We start from the raw sequence: 18796 nt of genomic DNA, 5'->3' as shown, positions 1-18796 counted from the left end.
TTCAATACATGTTCCTGTGAGTGACCAACAGCAACTTACCCTGTAATCAATTTCTGAGCATCATTAGCCAAGCAAGGATTTCAACATAGGCTTCTTACACCCAAACCCAACACTATAGTCATCCCTGGGGCTCTTAAGATCCCAGCAGTTTCCAGCTGTCCCTAACACACATTCGTTATGTTTGGGGGTTTGCCTAAACAATCAGTGTTTAAAGCAGTAGGACCCCCAACATCTTCCCGCACATCACCTTCGAACTTCCTACGATGAGATCAGGAGAGGCTTTGAATATGGCTAGAACCCTCCATGCACTTTGGGACCCTCGTAAAGCAGAGTCCCCGATCACATGGAGAGTTCTACTTGTGTTCAAGCAAATGTGAGTAAAAGCTCCCTGCAGATATTTTCCACTGAATACAGGAAGGTCAGGGACCGAGTGGGAGGAGCTGCCATGCAGAGATATTGGAGGTGGGGCTTGCATGCATGCACTTACTTCCATCCTCACTTTTAACCATTGCATGCTCAGGCAGACACCTGCAACATGGCTCAGTGTGGTATATTGCACTGGCTTTCCATTATCTTCCAGGCTCAATATGGGGTGCTTGCAGGGCCAGCCCAAAGCATTCTGCTGCTCAAAGCAAAGAATAAGAGAATGCCCCACCAATCCACATAAAGAATCCAATGGGACTGGCAGATGAATCTTCGACTCTTTCAATGAGAAAGCATCCTCCACAGCACCCGAGGACAGAAGGCTAACTCTGGAAGTGAAGGGCAGACCATGGGGCCCACACAGCTCTGTCCTCCAGCATCTTGCCACCACTCCCTGCCCTGTTGGAGGTAGCTGCCTCAACACTGCTTAATGGTAGGGCTGGCCCTGAGATCTCAGTTCAGTTCATAATGCTTTAATGAGTTTGTGCCAAACGTAAGGGACAGACTCTGCACCAGGTGCAAGGAAAATTTGGCCCTCCAGATGTTGCTGAACTACAACTCTCATCAGCTTCAGCAAGCATGGCCAATAGCTAGAAATGATGGGAGTTTTAGCTCAGCAATATCTGGAGGTTCAACAGTTCCTCACACCTGATCTATACCCTCATGTTCCATCCCATGAGGATATGGAGAGTTCTTTCTCAGTTTTACTATCTGTACTTGAAGTTAGGTAAGGATGTGCTAGAATTCCACCCAATTCAGATTTAGTACCAAATTTTCCATTAATTCGCTTACTCTCTATCATTGTGAATCAGATTTTGATGCACTGATTTTCCACAGCTATTTTTGAAAACTTTTTAAAAAATGCCTCTAAAATTTTGACATTAAGAACAATTGTATCACTATTTCCTTTCATTTGTTGATATTTCCTTTCAAAATTATCAATATCAGTATCAATATTTGGGGGGACAGAAAAGAAGGGATCAGTAAAAGCACTGATAGCGGACAAGGGATGAACTCAAATTGATACTGACTTATTAGGTTGCTTTTAAAGTGACATTGGCCAACGGATCCCATCCCGAAAGTTAGGACAACCTGGATATGTAGAGGGGCGTTTCTGGAGGCTGCCCCTCAACTGTATAAGCCCCTTCCCCTGTGCTGAACACTAAAACCATTCACAACTTCTTGCTTTATTCAGATTAAAAGTAGCTGGCATTAAGCCAATATACAGGTCAAGTCTGATATGCATCATATTTTATTTCCATTTAATTGGCTGAAGTAATGGTTTTTTTAACGGATGTGTCCTTTAATATGATTAGCATAACCAATTCTGGTTTCATCACCTTAAACCATGTAGGAAAGAGCAGTAATGTGTACAATAGCCCTCCCCTCAATGTCCCTGCACATGTGCACTCTACCCTGATCTTACCTCAATGAACTGGGAACGATGAAGCGGGATTCTTCATGCACTCAGCTGGACGTGCTTTGAATCCTCCACATGAATGGGAACCCTGCATAATTAGGATTCCTGATCACGGGGAGGTTCCAATCATGTTTAGTCAAATGCACAAAGTATCCCCTTGAGACCTTCTTATCGGGTGTAGAGTCAGAGCATGTGCAATGTTGGGAGTGGGACTAACGTGAGCAGCCCTGGGTTCAGGCAATAAGCCCTGAATAGGATTTATATAACCTACCCTTCCTCAAGGGATCTGCGGGAGCAACTGGGAGTACCACAAAACAACCACATAAAGGTGGTTTGTCTGAGGTAAGTAGATCCAAGATCTTCTTTGCTCACAATTATACCACACTTGATCTCCTAATGTCACCCATCCTTAATCTTTAGGATGGGGCATGCTAAAAATCCAAACACACACCCAAAATATGCCAAACAAAAAAACAGGTTCTAGTATCTCTATGCCAACCTCCATGCTCTGTGCTTATAAGCTTCAACGTAAACATCAGGATTTAGGAAATCTCTGTTTTCCTGAGCGTGGCATTTCCCAAAGCTTTTGGAAGATAAGTAGGCAACGGATGAAGGAAGAGGGTGGCCACTGCGTGACATCCCAAGGCATTTTATCAGAAACCTAATGACAAAGAAAATAAAAATTGAGCCACATCCTCAGCCCCAAAGCATTCTCTGAACCATGCATCTTGTTCCAAAACATTTTTCCTCTCCAGAGATAAAAAGGTAGGACTGCAGATAAGACAAAAATTTCTATATGTTCGTAGAATAGATAACTTGGAAAATAGGGTAATAATTAATTAATTGGCAACCAAGGTAGTGACAATCTGCATGGCTGTAACTACAGTATATAGACTCTAATGCAGAATGGTTAGTAATGATGTTTTGGTTTTTAAAAATTTTTTAAACCTACTCATTGTAGAGAAAACCCAGAAAATATATGGCCAGCATCACCTTCCCAGGGTCCCCTACTGGGCCTGTCCCTGAGAAGTCATCAAGTCATTCAACTACTCTATCGAGTCCGAACTTTCTTCAAAATACCTGCTGCCATCAATAGGCCTTTCCTTTTATATTCTTACTTGAGTACATCTGTATAAGTCACGTGAGGTGAGACACATTAATCTTCTTCTGGGAGGAAGGGCAGGATATTAAATAAATAAATAATAATCAATTTTAGAATCCATTCGCACCAGAACAGACTCAGTTAAAAAACAAACATATATACAATTAAGGAACATAACATCCAGAACACGTCATCATTGCACACAGAATTCTCAGATTTTTAAATTCCTGAACTTACCTAACTTTCATAAACAACGATCAAAAGTCTTATGGCTCTCACTATATATCTCCCTCATCTCATTCCTCCTTTTTCTCCATCTCTCACAGCCACTCTAAACTGTCATTTCCCTACAAACACTCACTATATATTTATTCAGAAGATTTCTGACCACGTTCTTCATTAATAGTAATCCCAGAGTGGGATCTGCCTGTCACTCACCTTAACTCCACCCAACATTCCATTCCCCTATTGTCAGTCATTCTTCTACTCACTCTTTGGCCACAGTCAGATTTTGCTGAAGGGAGAAGAACTACAGTGGTGTTTGACCAATGCATATCCTAGTATTTGTCCCATCTACTTGCACACCACTGTCTTTCCTTAATCCTTATCTTAGTCCCCAGGCACAACAGCAGCTAAATGATGCAATCTTTCTGTTCTAAATGATCCTGTTCCTGGAGTCTGTCAGGGATGATATTATTATTCTTCTTTTAATTTATTACAGCCCTTCACCCTAAGGTCTCAGGGCAGGTTACAACGGTTTAAAATACATCTTTAAAAACAAGATCACAAACACCGCAAAAATAGGGTAAGTCCTAAAAATATACCTCTCAGGTGTTAAAGGCCAGGGTAAAGAGGTGCATCTTCAGCATTCACTGAAAAAACGTATAGTGAATTTGCCAGACGCACCTCTGTGGGGAGAGAGTTCCACAACTTAGGGGCTGCCACAGAGAATGCTTTTTCCTGGGCCACCACCCACTAGACTTCTGAGGGCCATGGAACTACCAAAAGGGCCCTTCTGTTGATCTTAACACCGGGAGGGTCTGTAGGGAAGGAGAAAGTCTTTCAGATATTTGGGGCCTAAGTTGTTTAGGACTTTAAACACTAACATGAGCACCTTGAATTGGGTCTGCAAACTAACTGGCAATCAATGAGATTAGTTCCAGCCAAACTGACAACTTTCCTTTCCCTCAGACAAGGTAGACTGCAAAATAATCTTTGATAGCTTTGGCCTCTGAGCAATTGGAATGTTCCTTGAATGTCCTTTGCCATAATACCAGCTCGACCAACCAGAATCAGAAGCTTCACTGCTACACATGAAGGACTGTAAACACATAAGCAAGCACACAAATGTAACACATGCCAATTTATTTCAGTTGTTGAGTATGGAGGTCTACACTGCAGAATTCTGGAGTGATAAATCAATGTGAAGGTGATGGGAGACAAATCTTTGGCAGCCAGCATCAGATAGAAACACATATTTTCCCCTGCTGACTTCTCAAAAAATTCTGAGCAGAAGTGCTTGTGAAATGTACTGTAGAAAAGCTTTCAATATATCTACAACAGCATTGGCATGGCCCCTGAGGCAAGAGAGAAGGCAGACTAGGATAGATTTTCACTGAAGTTACCTGGCTGTCTGCAGGAGAAGAACCGTGTTTTCCCCCTCATAAATGCAAGAAGCCATCAGTCTACTGCATAAGGAAGGCAGGCCACTGAGAAGAGAATAGCCATGTCCTCCACAGGCCTTCTGACACACCTCAACCCCGGCTGAGCAATATTCTGTAGCTATCACTTTAATGCCTGAAGCAAGGGCATGAAGCTGTGAATTAAGGCAGAAACAATGGTGTTAAGTGAGGACACATCAGCATTTCTGTGAATAAGTTGAACAATCTGAGAAAACTACAAGAAGATCTTACAATAGTCTCCATTTGGCACAGCTTCTATGGATCAGTGACATTTATCAAGTATGTAGGTTTATATTCTTTCCTATCATCATCCTGTATGACTTCAATACATGGGTCATCTTTTATACCTGTGGTAGTATTATCCATCTTAAGTTCTTGGGTCAGTTACAAGTCTAAATAAATGGAACTTCTTCAGAATCCACCAGACGAAAGACTAGCCATGACAGTGCTCAACTGTGGCCAGATAAGTCCCATTGATTCACACACATAACTCTCCCTCACTGGAAACCGGTAAGACTTTTTTAAAAAAAGACTAAGTATTATTGTTAGCAACAGTAGTCACTGCCACACTGGATATCAATGAGACTTAAAAATTCTGGATTCTGATTCCGCCCATCGCTGGAACTTTAGGCTTGGGTTTGTGGAATAAGCCAACTTGCAACTATACCAGGAGTAGTCAATATGGTGTCCTCCAGATGTTGTTGGATTCTAACTCCCAACAGCCAGGATGGCCAATGGTTAGGGATGATGGGAGTTGGAGTCCAAAAACATCTGGAGGGCACCACATCGGCTACTCCTGAACTCTACCCTGAAATTACAGGTGTACACACCTGTAAAATTCCCCCTGAAACTCTACCACTTCAGACTGGAAGTGTTTTTGTTGGTGTGTGGTGGTGCATGTTTGAATGAACCCTGCACATGAAAAGGTAGTACCTCAGGTGAAAGTATTTTAGTCTAGGTTTCTAGCAAGAGCTGTTTTTTGAAATGCAGAGTAACTCAGATGTGCTACCACTGAGAGTCTGAAGTGGTACATTCCAAATGGAACTTACCAGTTGCCTTTCCTGCAGGGCTGAAAACAGCTTTAATAGTCAAGTTTCCACACACATATTCATCAGCTGAGGAACAAAACATGAAGCGAGGAGGGAAAGTCTGTAGAAGCCACATCACTTTTTAAAATAAAATTTCTATTTTCTGGGTCTGTTTTATTTTTGTCCTCTGCTTTATACTTGGTTTTTTAGTAATTTATTTTTATATATATTTGTGGACTTTGTCATTGTAAGCTGCTTTAGAGGGGTTTGCTCAGAAAAGCAGCATATAAATATTTTAAAATAAATGAAAATAAATAATTATCACCAGACACATATAATCATTATGCAGGCAGCTCACAGACATTCAGCTGCAAATCAAGCAACACAGGTGTATGTATGAAGTAGCCATGCTTCTGATTTTTTAAAAAAACTTCTTCTGGGGAAGATTTACAAATTTTCTGGTTTAGTTTTTTTTGTTCATTGGTTCATATTGTTATCCTACTTTTAAGGTTATTTCTGTATTCACAACAATTACAGTATAACTTGTTTTAAAAAAATGAGAACAGATTTTTCAGAATCCTAATGAGACCATGATCAGTTGAAATTTGCCCCAAGGTGCAATTCTTGACAAACCTGGGACTCAGCACCACTGACTGCAACAGGACATACGGTATATTCCGGCGTATAAGACGACTGGGCGTATAAGATGACCCCCAACTTTTCCAGTTAAAATATAGAGTTTGGGATATACTCGCCGTATAAGACTACCCCTGCTTATGACATGCAGGTACTTAGCAGGAAAACTGTCACTTATAAACTTATAAATATTAATATTTGGATTGTCCAGTTGTTTTGTTTTTGTGCCTAGGAATTACCACCAAAAACTGGGGAAAGATGTGAGAAATCTTTTTTTTAAAAGCAACATTAAATGCCTAGACTCTAGTTTCCAACACTATGGAGTATTTATTGATTGATTAAGAGAATTTATATCCTGCCCTTTTGCTGTTAAAAACAGAGCTCAGCACAGCTTACAAATATAGTAAAAACAATTAAAATACACAATCAGAGAAAAACAAGCCAAAATGTTAGGAAAAGGAGTCTTTCACACCACATGCTCAGTTCTAAATACTGTTGCAGCAAGTTTTACAAGTTCCTCCAGTATTCCACTGGTGCAGGCACTCAGACATTCAAAGTACTGTATGTTTCTTAGGTTTTATAAAAGCAGAGCTTAGCTTAATTCAAAATTTCTTCTCCCTTTGATAACCACATCTACACAGGTTCCACCTCCATACTCAAAATGAAACTGAGCCTGGAAGTGTACAACAACCCCACACATACCTTGCTAATTTGATTATCAATGCCAGGATGTCTGTCTTATCGACTACTCTCCTGCTCCCCCCCCCCCACACACACCGGGCATCATGAAAGACCCAGTTCTGGGCTCAGAAAGAAAATAAATATCTGGTCCTCTTCAAAGTATTGATAAGCCTCTTGTTTTAATTGAAATAATAATTATAAATTCTTGTTCTTATCACTAATGGGAGTTAATTATCTTGCATATGCTGCTGTTGCTTCTATGGCTGTAACGGAGTGAGGTTAAAGAAAAGTGAAATGCAAATAGGAAAAAAAAATACAGAAGGCAGTAACACTTTCCTAAATGTAATACCATACCAACCACAACAAGATTCCTATAAGGCAAAAAACTAAGCATCTCACAACCAGTCAGGATTCCTAACCAAAAACCAAAAATATGATAAATGAAGAAATATTTATATAAGCATAACTATCAAATATATTTATTATTTACACAAACTGTAAAGATATTTATAGTGCAATCCTAAATTTATTTATTCAGAAGCAAGTCCCAGCGTATTCAATGGGGCTTACTCAAACAGGGACAGAAATGCAACCTCAAGTGATAAGCAACTTCATTCACACAACCCAAAATTCCGAATCATGCCACTTTACACTGTTTTGCAACTGTTTATACTTGTTTTTATGGTTATTGGATTTTAAATGGCTTTATTTCTTGTTGTGAGATGCCTTGGTTTCCAACCCTACCTCACAGGGGTGTTGGAAAGACTCCATACACACACGCACACACTGTAGATGTATAAATACATACAGCCCATATAATAGTTTATTGTCAAACCAATTGGTCATTGCAGAAAAATCAGTATTAGTTTTTAAAAAATCAGTATTAGTTTCCTACAGAATAAAAACTGCAATACCTAAGTAAGCCCTGCCTACTTGCTTTAAAATAGGACTGGGGGGGGGGGAGCAGAAAGAGAACACAAACACAATTCTTTTTTACATTCACTCCAAAGTCCCATTGATTTTCAGCACATTCATAATCATGTCTACTCAAAAGTAATTCCTACTGAATTCAATAGGATTTACTCTGGACATATGGGATTAGCACTGTTTTCACCCCCAAAAGCAACTATTGGGAAGGTTTTCAAAACACTGCCCAGGATCTGACTCCTACACACAACAGGGGGAAAAACTGAAATGTATATACCTACCCAATTTATGAGATTTTCAGATAAACAGGAGGGGAAACCACCATTTTCTGGTCTCGCAATGAGGTTTTGCAGACACTGCCACCAAACAAACACTTCACTGATTGGCTGAAATCCTGAACGGGCGGGGTTAAAGCTACGAAGTGCTATACAGTAGTTTAAAAAAAGATTTAACCGGGGGGGGGGTGCCTGACGTTTTTATATATATCTCGAGAACCGCACCACCTAGAAACTTAATTTTTTTTTTAAATGAAAGCTGAGAATCCGGGCCACCTAAGGGGCTAGCCGGGCGCCAGGTGGCATGCTTAGAATCCGGGTAAAACCTGGCTATCCGGGCAATATGGCAACCCTAATAAGACGACACCCGGCGTATAAGACGACCCCCGACTTTGGAGAAGATTTTCCAGGGTTAAAAAGTCATCTTATACGCCGGAATATACGGTACTTCCTTGTCAAGGATGATAAATACCTCGGCACAGTCATTAACCAAAATGGAGACAATAAAGAAATCAGAAGAAGGCTAGGACTGGGGAGGGCAGCTGTGAGAGAACTAGAAAAAGTCCTCAAATGCAAAGATGTATCACTGAACACTAAAGTCAGGATCATTCAGACCATGGTATTTCCAATCTCTATGTATGGATGTGAAAGTTGGACAGTGAAAAAAGCGGATAAGAGAAGAATCAACTCCTTTGAAATGTGGTGCTGGAGGAGAGCTTTGCGCATACCATGGACTGCGAAAAAGACAAATAATTGGGTGTTAGAACAAATTAAACCAGAACTGTCACTAGAAGCTAAAATGATGAAACTGAGGTTATCATACTTTGGACACATAATGAGAAGACCTGATTCACTAGAAAAGACAATAATGCTGGGAAAAACAGAAGGGAGTAGAAAAAGAAGAAAGCCAAACAAGAGATGGATTGATTCCATAAAGGAAGCCACAGACCTGAAGTTACAACATCTGAACAGGGTGGTTCACGACAGATGCTCTTGGAGGTCACTGATTCATAGGGTCACCATAAGTCATAGTTGACTTGGAGGCACATAACAACAACAAACCTATCTAGGCCCTATCTGCAGTATACATTTAAAGGGCTATCACCCCAGTTTAAACAGTCATGGCTTCCCCCAAAGAATTCTGAGAAATGTAGTTAGTTAAGGGCTCTGAGAGTTGCTAGGAGATCCCTATTCCCCTCATAGACCTACAATTCCTAGAAATCCCTGGGAAGAGGGGTTGATTGTTTAAACTGCTATGGAAACTTTAACTCTATGAGAAGAACATGAGTTTCACAAACTACATTTCCCAGGATTCTTTAGAGCAGGCTTGTCCAACCCGCGGCCCACAGGCCGCATGCGGCCCAGGACAGCTATGAATGTGGCCCAACACAAAATCGTAAACTTACTTAAAACATTATGAGATTTTTTTGCGATTTTTTTTTGTAACTCGATTGCGCGGTTCTCGTGCGCGAACTTTGTAGACGACAATGGAACGGAATGGAATAATCAGAGTATGTTACGTCCACAAATATAGGAGTATTATCCGTAATTCGCATTATAACTGCAAACAGTTTGGCCAGAATTATTATTATTATTATTATTATCATCATCATCTTTATTTATACCCCGCCATTTTTCCAAAACTGGAACTCATGGCAGCTTCCAGATAAAAAATACATATAATTAAAAACATACAAAGTCTACATTAAAATAAGATTAAACTATTTCCAATATTAAAACCATATACACATATAGCTAAAAGAGTTCAGACTAGAAAGAAGAAACAAAAAACTGTTAAAATTAACTAATAAAATAAAGAGCAAGAGGACTCTGTTGCAATGTCGCGTAAAATGAATTGTGAAAAAGAATTCAAGTGTGTATTCTGTACTAGGCATAGCGCCACCGCGCGCCGTACACTCTCGCTATTTGTACGCATGCGTGGCTTCAGTTTTACGGCGGTGTGTGGGTTCCAGTGTGTTATCTTCCAAGCGCAGACAGTCGAATTGACACCATCAGACGTTATGTGTACTTGTGGCGACCTGGCGAGTAAAACTGTCGGAAGGCAGAGTTGGGGTCCCAATCCCGGGGAGCTGGATCCCGGAGAGTTGGGAGAAGAGTATTCGGATGGATGGCAGAGGGAAGGGGGAGGAACTTCCCCCCTTTGGAGCGAAGACGAAACAGAGGAACTGCCAGTGATAAGGTCGCTTAGCAACGGGGAGCCTGAGCCCTCCCTGGACATTCTCACGCCTCCCCCTCTTTCAGGCTCAGAGCAAGAGGGGAAAGAGGGAGGGCTGCTCACAGCCGAAAAGCAGGGAGGCAGTTTACCATCAGCCCCTCCCCTATCCCCCATCCTGGAATCGGAAACTTCAGAAGAGGAGGGGGTGATGCTTCCCCCCTCACCGCGCACACGCAGACAGCTGAAAAGACAGGAGAGAAGGGGGGAAGGCGGGCAGTACCTGAGGGGCAGTTAAGGAGGAGCGAAAGATTGCGCGCCCGTTTGGCCCCTTCTTAAAGAACAGGCGGGAAGAAGTCCCTTGCTCTGTCAACTTTCTCCCAATGCCGCAGGACCTGTATCCCTGTATTGCTTCATGAGAAAACGCAGCCTTTGTTTGGACATTACCCTAATAAAACACGAATTAACTACAGCCGTTGGTCTGGTTCCTGAGTCACATCCTGGGCCTGACAAAAACGCAGCGATTATCGATAATATTTCAACCTACCTTTGTAAACGATAGGCGTTTATTGTTATTTAGAAGACATGTAAGTATTCTTATTTGATTATTGAACCTTGCTTTCTATTTTCCTGTCTATTAATGTTGATAATAAAAGTAAATATAGTTGCTTATCTATTATTATTTTTTTAATTCCAGCATGGCTTCCACAGCGTCTCAAAAGAAAACAGAAGCCAAAAAAAGAAAAATTACGGATGAAGGAAGATTGTTCAACGAAAGGTGGGCAGATGACTACTTTTTTGTCGAGGCAAATAGTAAGGCACTCTGCTTAATCTGTAGGGAATTTGTGCCAGTTTTCAAAGACTATAATTTGAAAAGGCATTATATGCAAAAACATGCTGCCAAATTCGGTGTGTATCAAGGAATGTGTCGTAAGGACAAAATAGAGGAACTGAAAAAAAGTCTATCTTCTCAACAAATTTTTTTTAAAAAAATTACAACTCAAACGGACTCTATTGTAAAAGCTAGTTATGTGGTAGCAAATTTAATAGCAAAAAAATCAAAACCATTTACTGATGGTGAGTTTATTAAGCAATGTATGGAAAGCGTGGCAGATATAATTTGCCCTGATTAAAAAGGGATATTTCTTGTCTCACCAGACTATAGTCAGGCGAATTGAAGAAACTGGAAAATCTATCGAAAGAGGTTTGGAGAGTAAAGCTGCTAAATTTAAATTTTATGCTTTGGTGATGGATGAAAGCACTGATGCTACAGATACGGCTCAACTTGCCATGTTTATTAGAGGTATTGATGACAAATATAATGTCACTGAAGAAATGGCTTCTTTAGTGCCATTAAAAGACACAACTAAATCAAGAGATTTATACGAAGCAGTAAAAAATATGTTAAAGTGATTTTCTTTGTCCATTGTGAACATATCTAGTATAGTTACTGATGGTGCCCCGGTGATGGTAGGTAAAAAAGAGGGACTTGTAAAATTAATGGAAGACGATGCAATTGCCGCCCGAAACTCACGTTTGATGAAGTATCATTGCATAGTACATCAAGAACATTTATGCGCAAAAGCTTTAAAAATGGATAACGTCATGCAAATTGTCATCAAGGCTGTGAATTTCATAAGGGCCAAGGGATTGAATCATTGCCAATTCCAGGAATTCCTTAAAAGTATGGATGCTGACTATGGCGACATCATTTACTTTTCAGAAGTAAGATGGCTAAGTCGAGGCAAAATGTTGAAAAGATTTTATGATTTGCAACATGAAATCAAGTCGTTTATGGTATCAAAAACAAAATTTGTGCCAGAACTTGATGATGAAAACTGGCTTACAGATTTAGCATTTTTAGTGGATTTGACCGCTCATTTAAGTGAGTTAAACATGCGTCTTCAAGGTGAAAACGAACTTATCAATACAATGTTTCAAACCATAACAGCGTTCCAAATGAAACTGAAATTATGGCAAGCTCAAATTAAGGCAAACAATTATATGCATTTCGACACATTGGCTAAACACGGTCCTGTGAACAGCGAAAAATATGCAGCCTTGCTTTTCGATTTGATACAGGAATTTGAAAACAGGTTTCAAGATGTCCGGAAACATAATCAATATTTTGGTATATTTGCGACTCCATTTTCAGTCGACATAAATATGTTACCTGCCAATTTTCAAATGGAATGCATAGAGCTGCAATCTGACATTCAACTTAAAGAAAATTTTCATCATGTCTCTTTACTGGACTTTTATAAGACCTATCTTCCCAGAGACAAATATCCCTCGCTTCACAATCACGCCTTATTCATGTCATCGCGTTTTGGCAGCACCTACATTTGTGAGCAACTATTTTCAAGGATGAAGCACGCGAAGAGTAAAATTAGAACCAAAATATCTGATGAGCACCTTGAGAACTCACTGAGAATTGCAACTACTTCCATCGAACCAGATATTGATGCATTAGTTTCTCAAAAACAATGTGAAATATCCCACTAAGTTTCATGTTGCCCTCTTTTCTTTTACTTTTATAATAAAAAATATTTTAAAAAAATTAATGAAGTTTTATTACTTAGATATGTACATTTTCTATATCAGTGATCGCAAACTTGTGACCTGCTCGACGATTTTAAAAGACCCTCTGAATGGGGCGGCGCATAATTAGGATTATTATGTGAGGACTTTTTTTGCTTATCTGTGGCGGCGGATATCACGAAAATTATGCACGGACTTTTTTTTTTTGCTCATCAGCTATCGTTAGTGTTAGTGTACTTTATGTGTGGCCCAAGACAATTCTTCTTCTTCCAATGTGGCCCAGGGAAGCCAAAAGATTGGACACCCCTGCTTTAGAGGAAGCCATGACTGTTTAAAGTAGTATGATACTGCTTTAAATATATAGTGCAGATGGAATCTAGAATTTCACTGTCAGTGATTAAGTGTTCCTTGCTGTAATGGACCATAATTCTTATCTAGCTTTCAAAAGGCCTGAAGGAATATTCTTCACATTACCTCAGGAAGCAAGCCAAATTTTCCTTCTTTAATTTCGGTGTAGCCCCTGTCAAAGATGTCCCACAGATACTTAGAAACAAAGTAAAATGCATAGGCAGCTGCCAGCTGAGGTAGCAGCTTGTGTTGCTGAGTTTGATAGTCCAGAATCTTTGCTTCTGGGTCACTGAGGGGAAAAAAATTATTAGTTATCCTAAATAAACAGCAAATAAACAGCCTTAAAGTACAATAGAATGGCCAATTCCTGTTTCATAATCTGGCCCAAAATGTTTGTTTACCTGACGCAGGACATAAAAAAATCCCCCCCTTCCCCTGACAGAAGCTGACCAGCTTAGCAGTAGGGATGGACAGGAAATTTGATTCAGTTCATATGTACAACCAAATCTACCAAATCCGCACACTCTGAAACAACATGAAAATCAAAACACAGCCAGCTTTCAAAATTTGCACTTATCTGAATTTTGCAATGCAGTTCTCCAACCGATTAACATTTACAAAAATACATACATTAGGGGGAAATGTGCATAAAATGAATATACTGGTAAAAGCAACATACAAAATGCATTATATTAGGAGAAATTGCTTGCAAAAATGGGTACATTAGTCAAAACTGCCTACAAAAATGTGTTTATTAGCAGAAATTCACACTAAAATGCTGAAGAATTTTCATGAGGATTTTTTTTTAAATCGCAAGTTGCTGTAGAAATGTGGAGAACCAAATTTAAGACTGGAACAATGAGAAACTGAGAGAACGGAAATTGACAGATCCTTTCATCCTTAGCAGTAGAACCTTATTTCAGTACTGATGACAGGATAGAATTCCCCACCACACCTGAGGGCATAGGCAAGCTTAGGGGACCAGGGTGGCCACATGACAGACACAGGTTTGTCCTCCAATACTTGGCTGCCATTCTCATCCCCGTCCCTGAATCAACCACCTGTGCTGGCAGCCTCACTCTGCTGAATAGTAGAGCCAGTTCTGGCCAGTTTCCTATCTATAAGAGTAGTTGACCAACAGAGGAAGCTGCATGTGGGTGTGTTGTAACTGTCTTCCTAGCAAGGTTTCAAGAAACACAGGGACTTCTACCAGCTCATTTTCATATAGGCATCATTTGAGAGCTGGTGTAGCTAAGAGACTGAGTTACGAATCAAGAAGTCCCTGGTTTGAATCTCACTTCTGCCATGAAGTCACTAAGTGTCATGGGCACCTGCAGACATTGGGGGGGGATTTTTTCTGACGGGTGAGGGGCACAAAGCAAAACACTGAAAGGGGGGCAGGCCAATTTTTCACAAAGAAGGAGAGCAGTATCAGTACATTTTGCCTCACATTTCAGGTTCTACGCATGCTAGAAACATTCTCAGCTTTCTTTTTTTAAAGAGAGTATCTGGGGATTACAGACCACACTCATTTCCATGCCTCCTCCTTCTCCTGTTCTACAGCCCCCTTTGCACACACACACACCATTTTAAACAATGGGAGAGATATGAGTAAATCAGGGATGGAGGAACATGAGAGGAAAAAAGTGTTGGTTTTAAACAGCAGGAGCAGTTTGAATACAGCAAGAAGGGAGCTGGGAAAGGCTCTGTTGTGCCCATGTTAACTTTTTGCTGTTACTTTCTGTGTTGTACCCATCTCTGTCAGTTCTTTTTTTTACAACTTTAAAAAAACAGCAACATCAACCCTCAGTGTTCCTTCCTTCTGAATCTATTCAGACCTGTTGTTTTAAACCACCACTTTCCACCTCTCACTGTCCCTCACTGCTTCACCAGGGCAGGAGGGGATTTCAGTATTGTTAGAATATGCATAGATATAGTTTGGAGGTCACATTCGCACTTTGCTCCTCTCCCTCCATGTTTCCATGGAGATGAGGCCTGCCTCTTCAGCGCAGTGACATTCTTATTTATTTATTACATTTATATCCCACCTTTCCTCCAAGGAGCTCAAGGTGGCACATATGGTTCTCCACCCTCTCCATTTTATCCTCACAACAACTCTGTGAGGTAGGTTAGGCTGAGAGGCTGTGACTGGTCCAAGGTCACCCAGCAAGCTTCATGGCAGAGTGGAGATTTGAACCCTGGTCTCCCAGGTCCTAGTCCAGCACTCTGACCACAACACCACACTCTTTCTTAGGCAAATATAGTATATGTCTGAAATTAGTTACCACCCACATCAAAATTTCCAGTTACTGTACCTGTGTAGAAACTTCAAACTAGAATTTTCTCTGATGCGAAAACTTTTATCACAAAGAGTCCATTTCAGAAAAGAAACTCTCTTGTCAAAATTAGGTGACAAGTGTCCACATGCAGATTCTACCACCTCAGAAATCGAGATAATGGTAGTGAACCAATATCAGATTAAATACAGGCTAGTTTCTGTCAACCTTGCTGTACATACAGAATCCAGAATCCCCTCACATTGCTTGTCTTTCCTGACCTGAAACGCTTTTTGAGCCAACCTTAATTCAGAGCTAGATACCAGTGATGATAGGAGGAGAAGGAACGTATTGAAGAAATCTGACTGGGGCAAAGAGAGAGAGAGAGCCACCCTAACTACTTGGGGAACAGTGTTCTTTCAGTGTCTCCCCTTCTGAAGTATCTTTGGAGGACCAAGTCTCTCTCACCAGAGTTCCCCCCCCCGGATGGCCCATCATCCTCACTTAAGGACTTATTTGCAAATCCATCAGCTCACATTATAGTTTAAGCAACACTGCCAAAGAAAGAACCGGGGGGAGGGGAGATGAGAGTTTATATGAAAGGAGGAAAGCAATAATAAAAATTAGTAACAGAAAATTATGCATCCCTGACAGGAGCTATCACACCATACCCGGGCTTTAACTCAGACTGCCGTCGGACCACAGAATATCGGATTGCAATGGTGCATGCCTTCATCAGAGTGAGGACAACTTCATTTTGAACCATGGACACACGGACCACAATCATAGTCAAGTAGTTAATCTTCTCAGATCCTTTTTTTACATACTGACCATCTGGCAGAACCTGGAATTTATGAAATAAAGAAGGGTGTGCGTGAGTACCGAAGTGCATAACAAGAAGAAAACCCTCCAAGTTAAATATACAGAATTTGTTCTAAAACCTACTCATTTCCACTGAATGTCTGTGAGGAAGAAAATGCAACTTTTATAATAAAGGCAACATTTAGGAAGCAAATACAGGCAAACAAACTTTTCGTCTTCATCTATAGATAGGCTTTCAGTGTGTGTTCAGTCTGAATTACAGTCTATCGTATGGTGTTTGCCAATCAAATTGTCAATCTGCTAAGCAGTTCTCTATCTGAACACTTATTTTAATGCTTAACGTGCACCATGTGGAGCAGACAGTTCACAGGGAGGCAACTTGCCTGCCTTACATTAAACTTGGGGTTGATCACAAGAATCACTCGTCATCAAAAACCTAATGGGGGCATGTTCAAAACGTATTGCTCCAAAGAATTAAATGTGCAACTGAACATTTGTGTGTTGGTCTACTATTTATACACAATAATGTAATTTCTTTATTTTGAAGCCAATATACTCAGTAGGAAAGCACAGAGAGGAAAGATACAGGAGTAAATGATAGGGCAGTAACAACATGTACATAAGGGATCGTAACCAGAGAATTGGGGATGGAAGAGAGGCAGGGGGTGGTATTCAACTACATTTTTGCACTAGCGCTAGGGGCTCCTTGCCCCCATCCCTTCAAACCTGCTCTGGAGGGTTGGGGGAACCCCTAGAACAGATTCAGGAGGTACACAGGGGGAGGAAAAGGGGAGACTGCTCCGTCATGAAAATTGGAACAATTGCCTTAGTGCTATGTTCTGAATGCAACCCAAGGCTAAAGCATTTGCAGATACTGTCAGCAGGATTTCAAGCACTTTTCAACTACCATGAGGACTAGTTTCTCTTTAAAAGAATAAAATAAGAGAAAGCTCATGAATATTATCAATATTCTACAAAATTCTTTACAGGTAATAGACTGTACATAAAATTCCATGCATGAGGAAACATTAGAGGCCTTTGCTATTCTCTGACAGATAAAGCGTGTTTGCTCTCCACTGCCAAGTGTACCTGAGAGAATTTGGCCAGCATGTTTTCCCTTGGAACCCGAACATTCTCCAGCAAGAGAAAGCCATTGTCAATATTTTCAAAGCTCATTTTGGGACCAATATCCCCTGCAGTTACTCCTGAGGAACAATAGAAACAAATCATTTTTTAAAAAAACAGAAGAAAAAAAGGTTAAACTTATTGAAGTGTCACATTGCACAAGAGGTGCCAGGCCCAAATTTGCAACGGAGCCTGGATGTTGGAATGGTTTGGGTGGGTGCAATTTATGTAGCAAAAATGATTGCATCCCCCCAACTCAGAGGCTGCCTTACACAAAGTCAGACCAACGGTCCATCTACTTCAGTGCTGTCCACACAGACTGGTAGTGGCTCTCCAGGGTTTCGGGCAGGACTCTTTCTTGTCCTACCTGGAAATGCTGAGGACTGAACTTGGGACCTTTTATTTGCAAGCAACAGCTGTACCACTTAGCTAGAGCCTTTCTCCAAACTCCACAAAACTATACAACAAAATAGAAAAAATAATAATAAAATAAAAAGGGAAGGAGGGCTGGGCAAGAAAAAGACAGGACAATGCAATATGGTAGGATTATACCTAGCAGGGATGCAGAAAGAGGGCTATATTGTCCGTGTGTGTGTGTGTGTGTTTTGTTTATTGCTACCCAGAATACTCTTAATACCACTCAGTGTGAGGGACTGAACCAATACAGAGTAAGGCCCTATCTGGCTGGGAGACAGGAGGGAATGGTTACATTGCTGTTTGTATAATACTGTATTGCCCTAGATGGAGGTGGGTGAATGAGGTGAATGTAAATTATGCTTAATGCTACCAGGGATTTTTTGTGTGTGTGTGGAGGGGGAGACTGCAATTCCTGTTTTAATTTTGTCAATGATGTTTATCTATGGAATTATTACTTGTATTTTTGTATTTCATTTTCATTTGTAATGGTTTTTCAAAGTGTTTAAGTCAGTATTATGTATTCCTGTTAAATATGCTGCCTTCAGAGTGAATCATTACTGTATTTGTATCTGATTTCATTTGTGATATTTGATTCGATATTTTGTAATGTTCCATTGGGTTATTTAAGACAGTTTGTAAACAGCTCTGAGATTCCTTCGGAAATGTGAAGCGGTTTAGAAATGATTTAAATAAGTAAAATGATTTATCAGAAACGAGTGCCAGCTTATTGTGCCACTCTGTCGGCAAGTGTTGAAATGCATTTTGCAAGGAAAGTTCATAATCAAATCTTACAGTATTCTGCAATTGCACTATACAAACACAGAGGTTGGTGCTGGATACACCTCCCACCGCTCTAAGCAGGGGTAGACTCTGGATTTAATGATCTTAGTGTCCCCCTGGTGCCTGTCCCACCCCCGCAA

At 40.5% G+C, this 18796-nt stretch overlaps 1 protein-coding gene across 1 annotated transcript in view; it reads right to left on the bottom strand.

Annotated features, from left to right (window-relative positions):
* ACOX2 (acyl-CoA oxidase 2) overlaps window positions 1–18796 on the bottom strand; it is a 57155-nt gene that overhangs the window by 17696 nt on the left and 20663 nt on the right. The window contains exons 7-11 of the mRNA XM_061618769.1: window positions 17424–17539; window positions 16184–16356; window positions 13363–13525; window positions 4571–4761; window positions 2343–2504 (exon numbers count right to left, since the gene is read on the bottom strand). Coding sequence (XP_061474753.1) covers window positions 2343–2504; window positions 4571–4761; window positions 13363–13525; window positions 16184–16356; window positions 17424–17539 — 805 coding nt within the window. The remainder of the gene's footprint in view (window positions 1–2342; window positions 2505–4570; window positions 4762–13362; window positions 13526–16183; window positions 16357–17423; window positions 17540–18796) is intronic.

This window comes from Rhineura floridana, chromosome 3, assembly GCF_030035675.1.
Source record: "Rhineura floridana isolate rRhiFlo1 chromosome 3, rRhiFlo1.hap2, whole genome shotgun sequence".
Lineage (NCBI taxonomy): Eukaryota > Metazoa > Chordata > Lepidosauria > Squamata > Rhineuridae > Rhineura > Rhineura floridana.
Note: the sequence above shows the minus strand (reverse complement) of the source record. Positions and strands in the feature narration are given on the sequence as shown.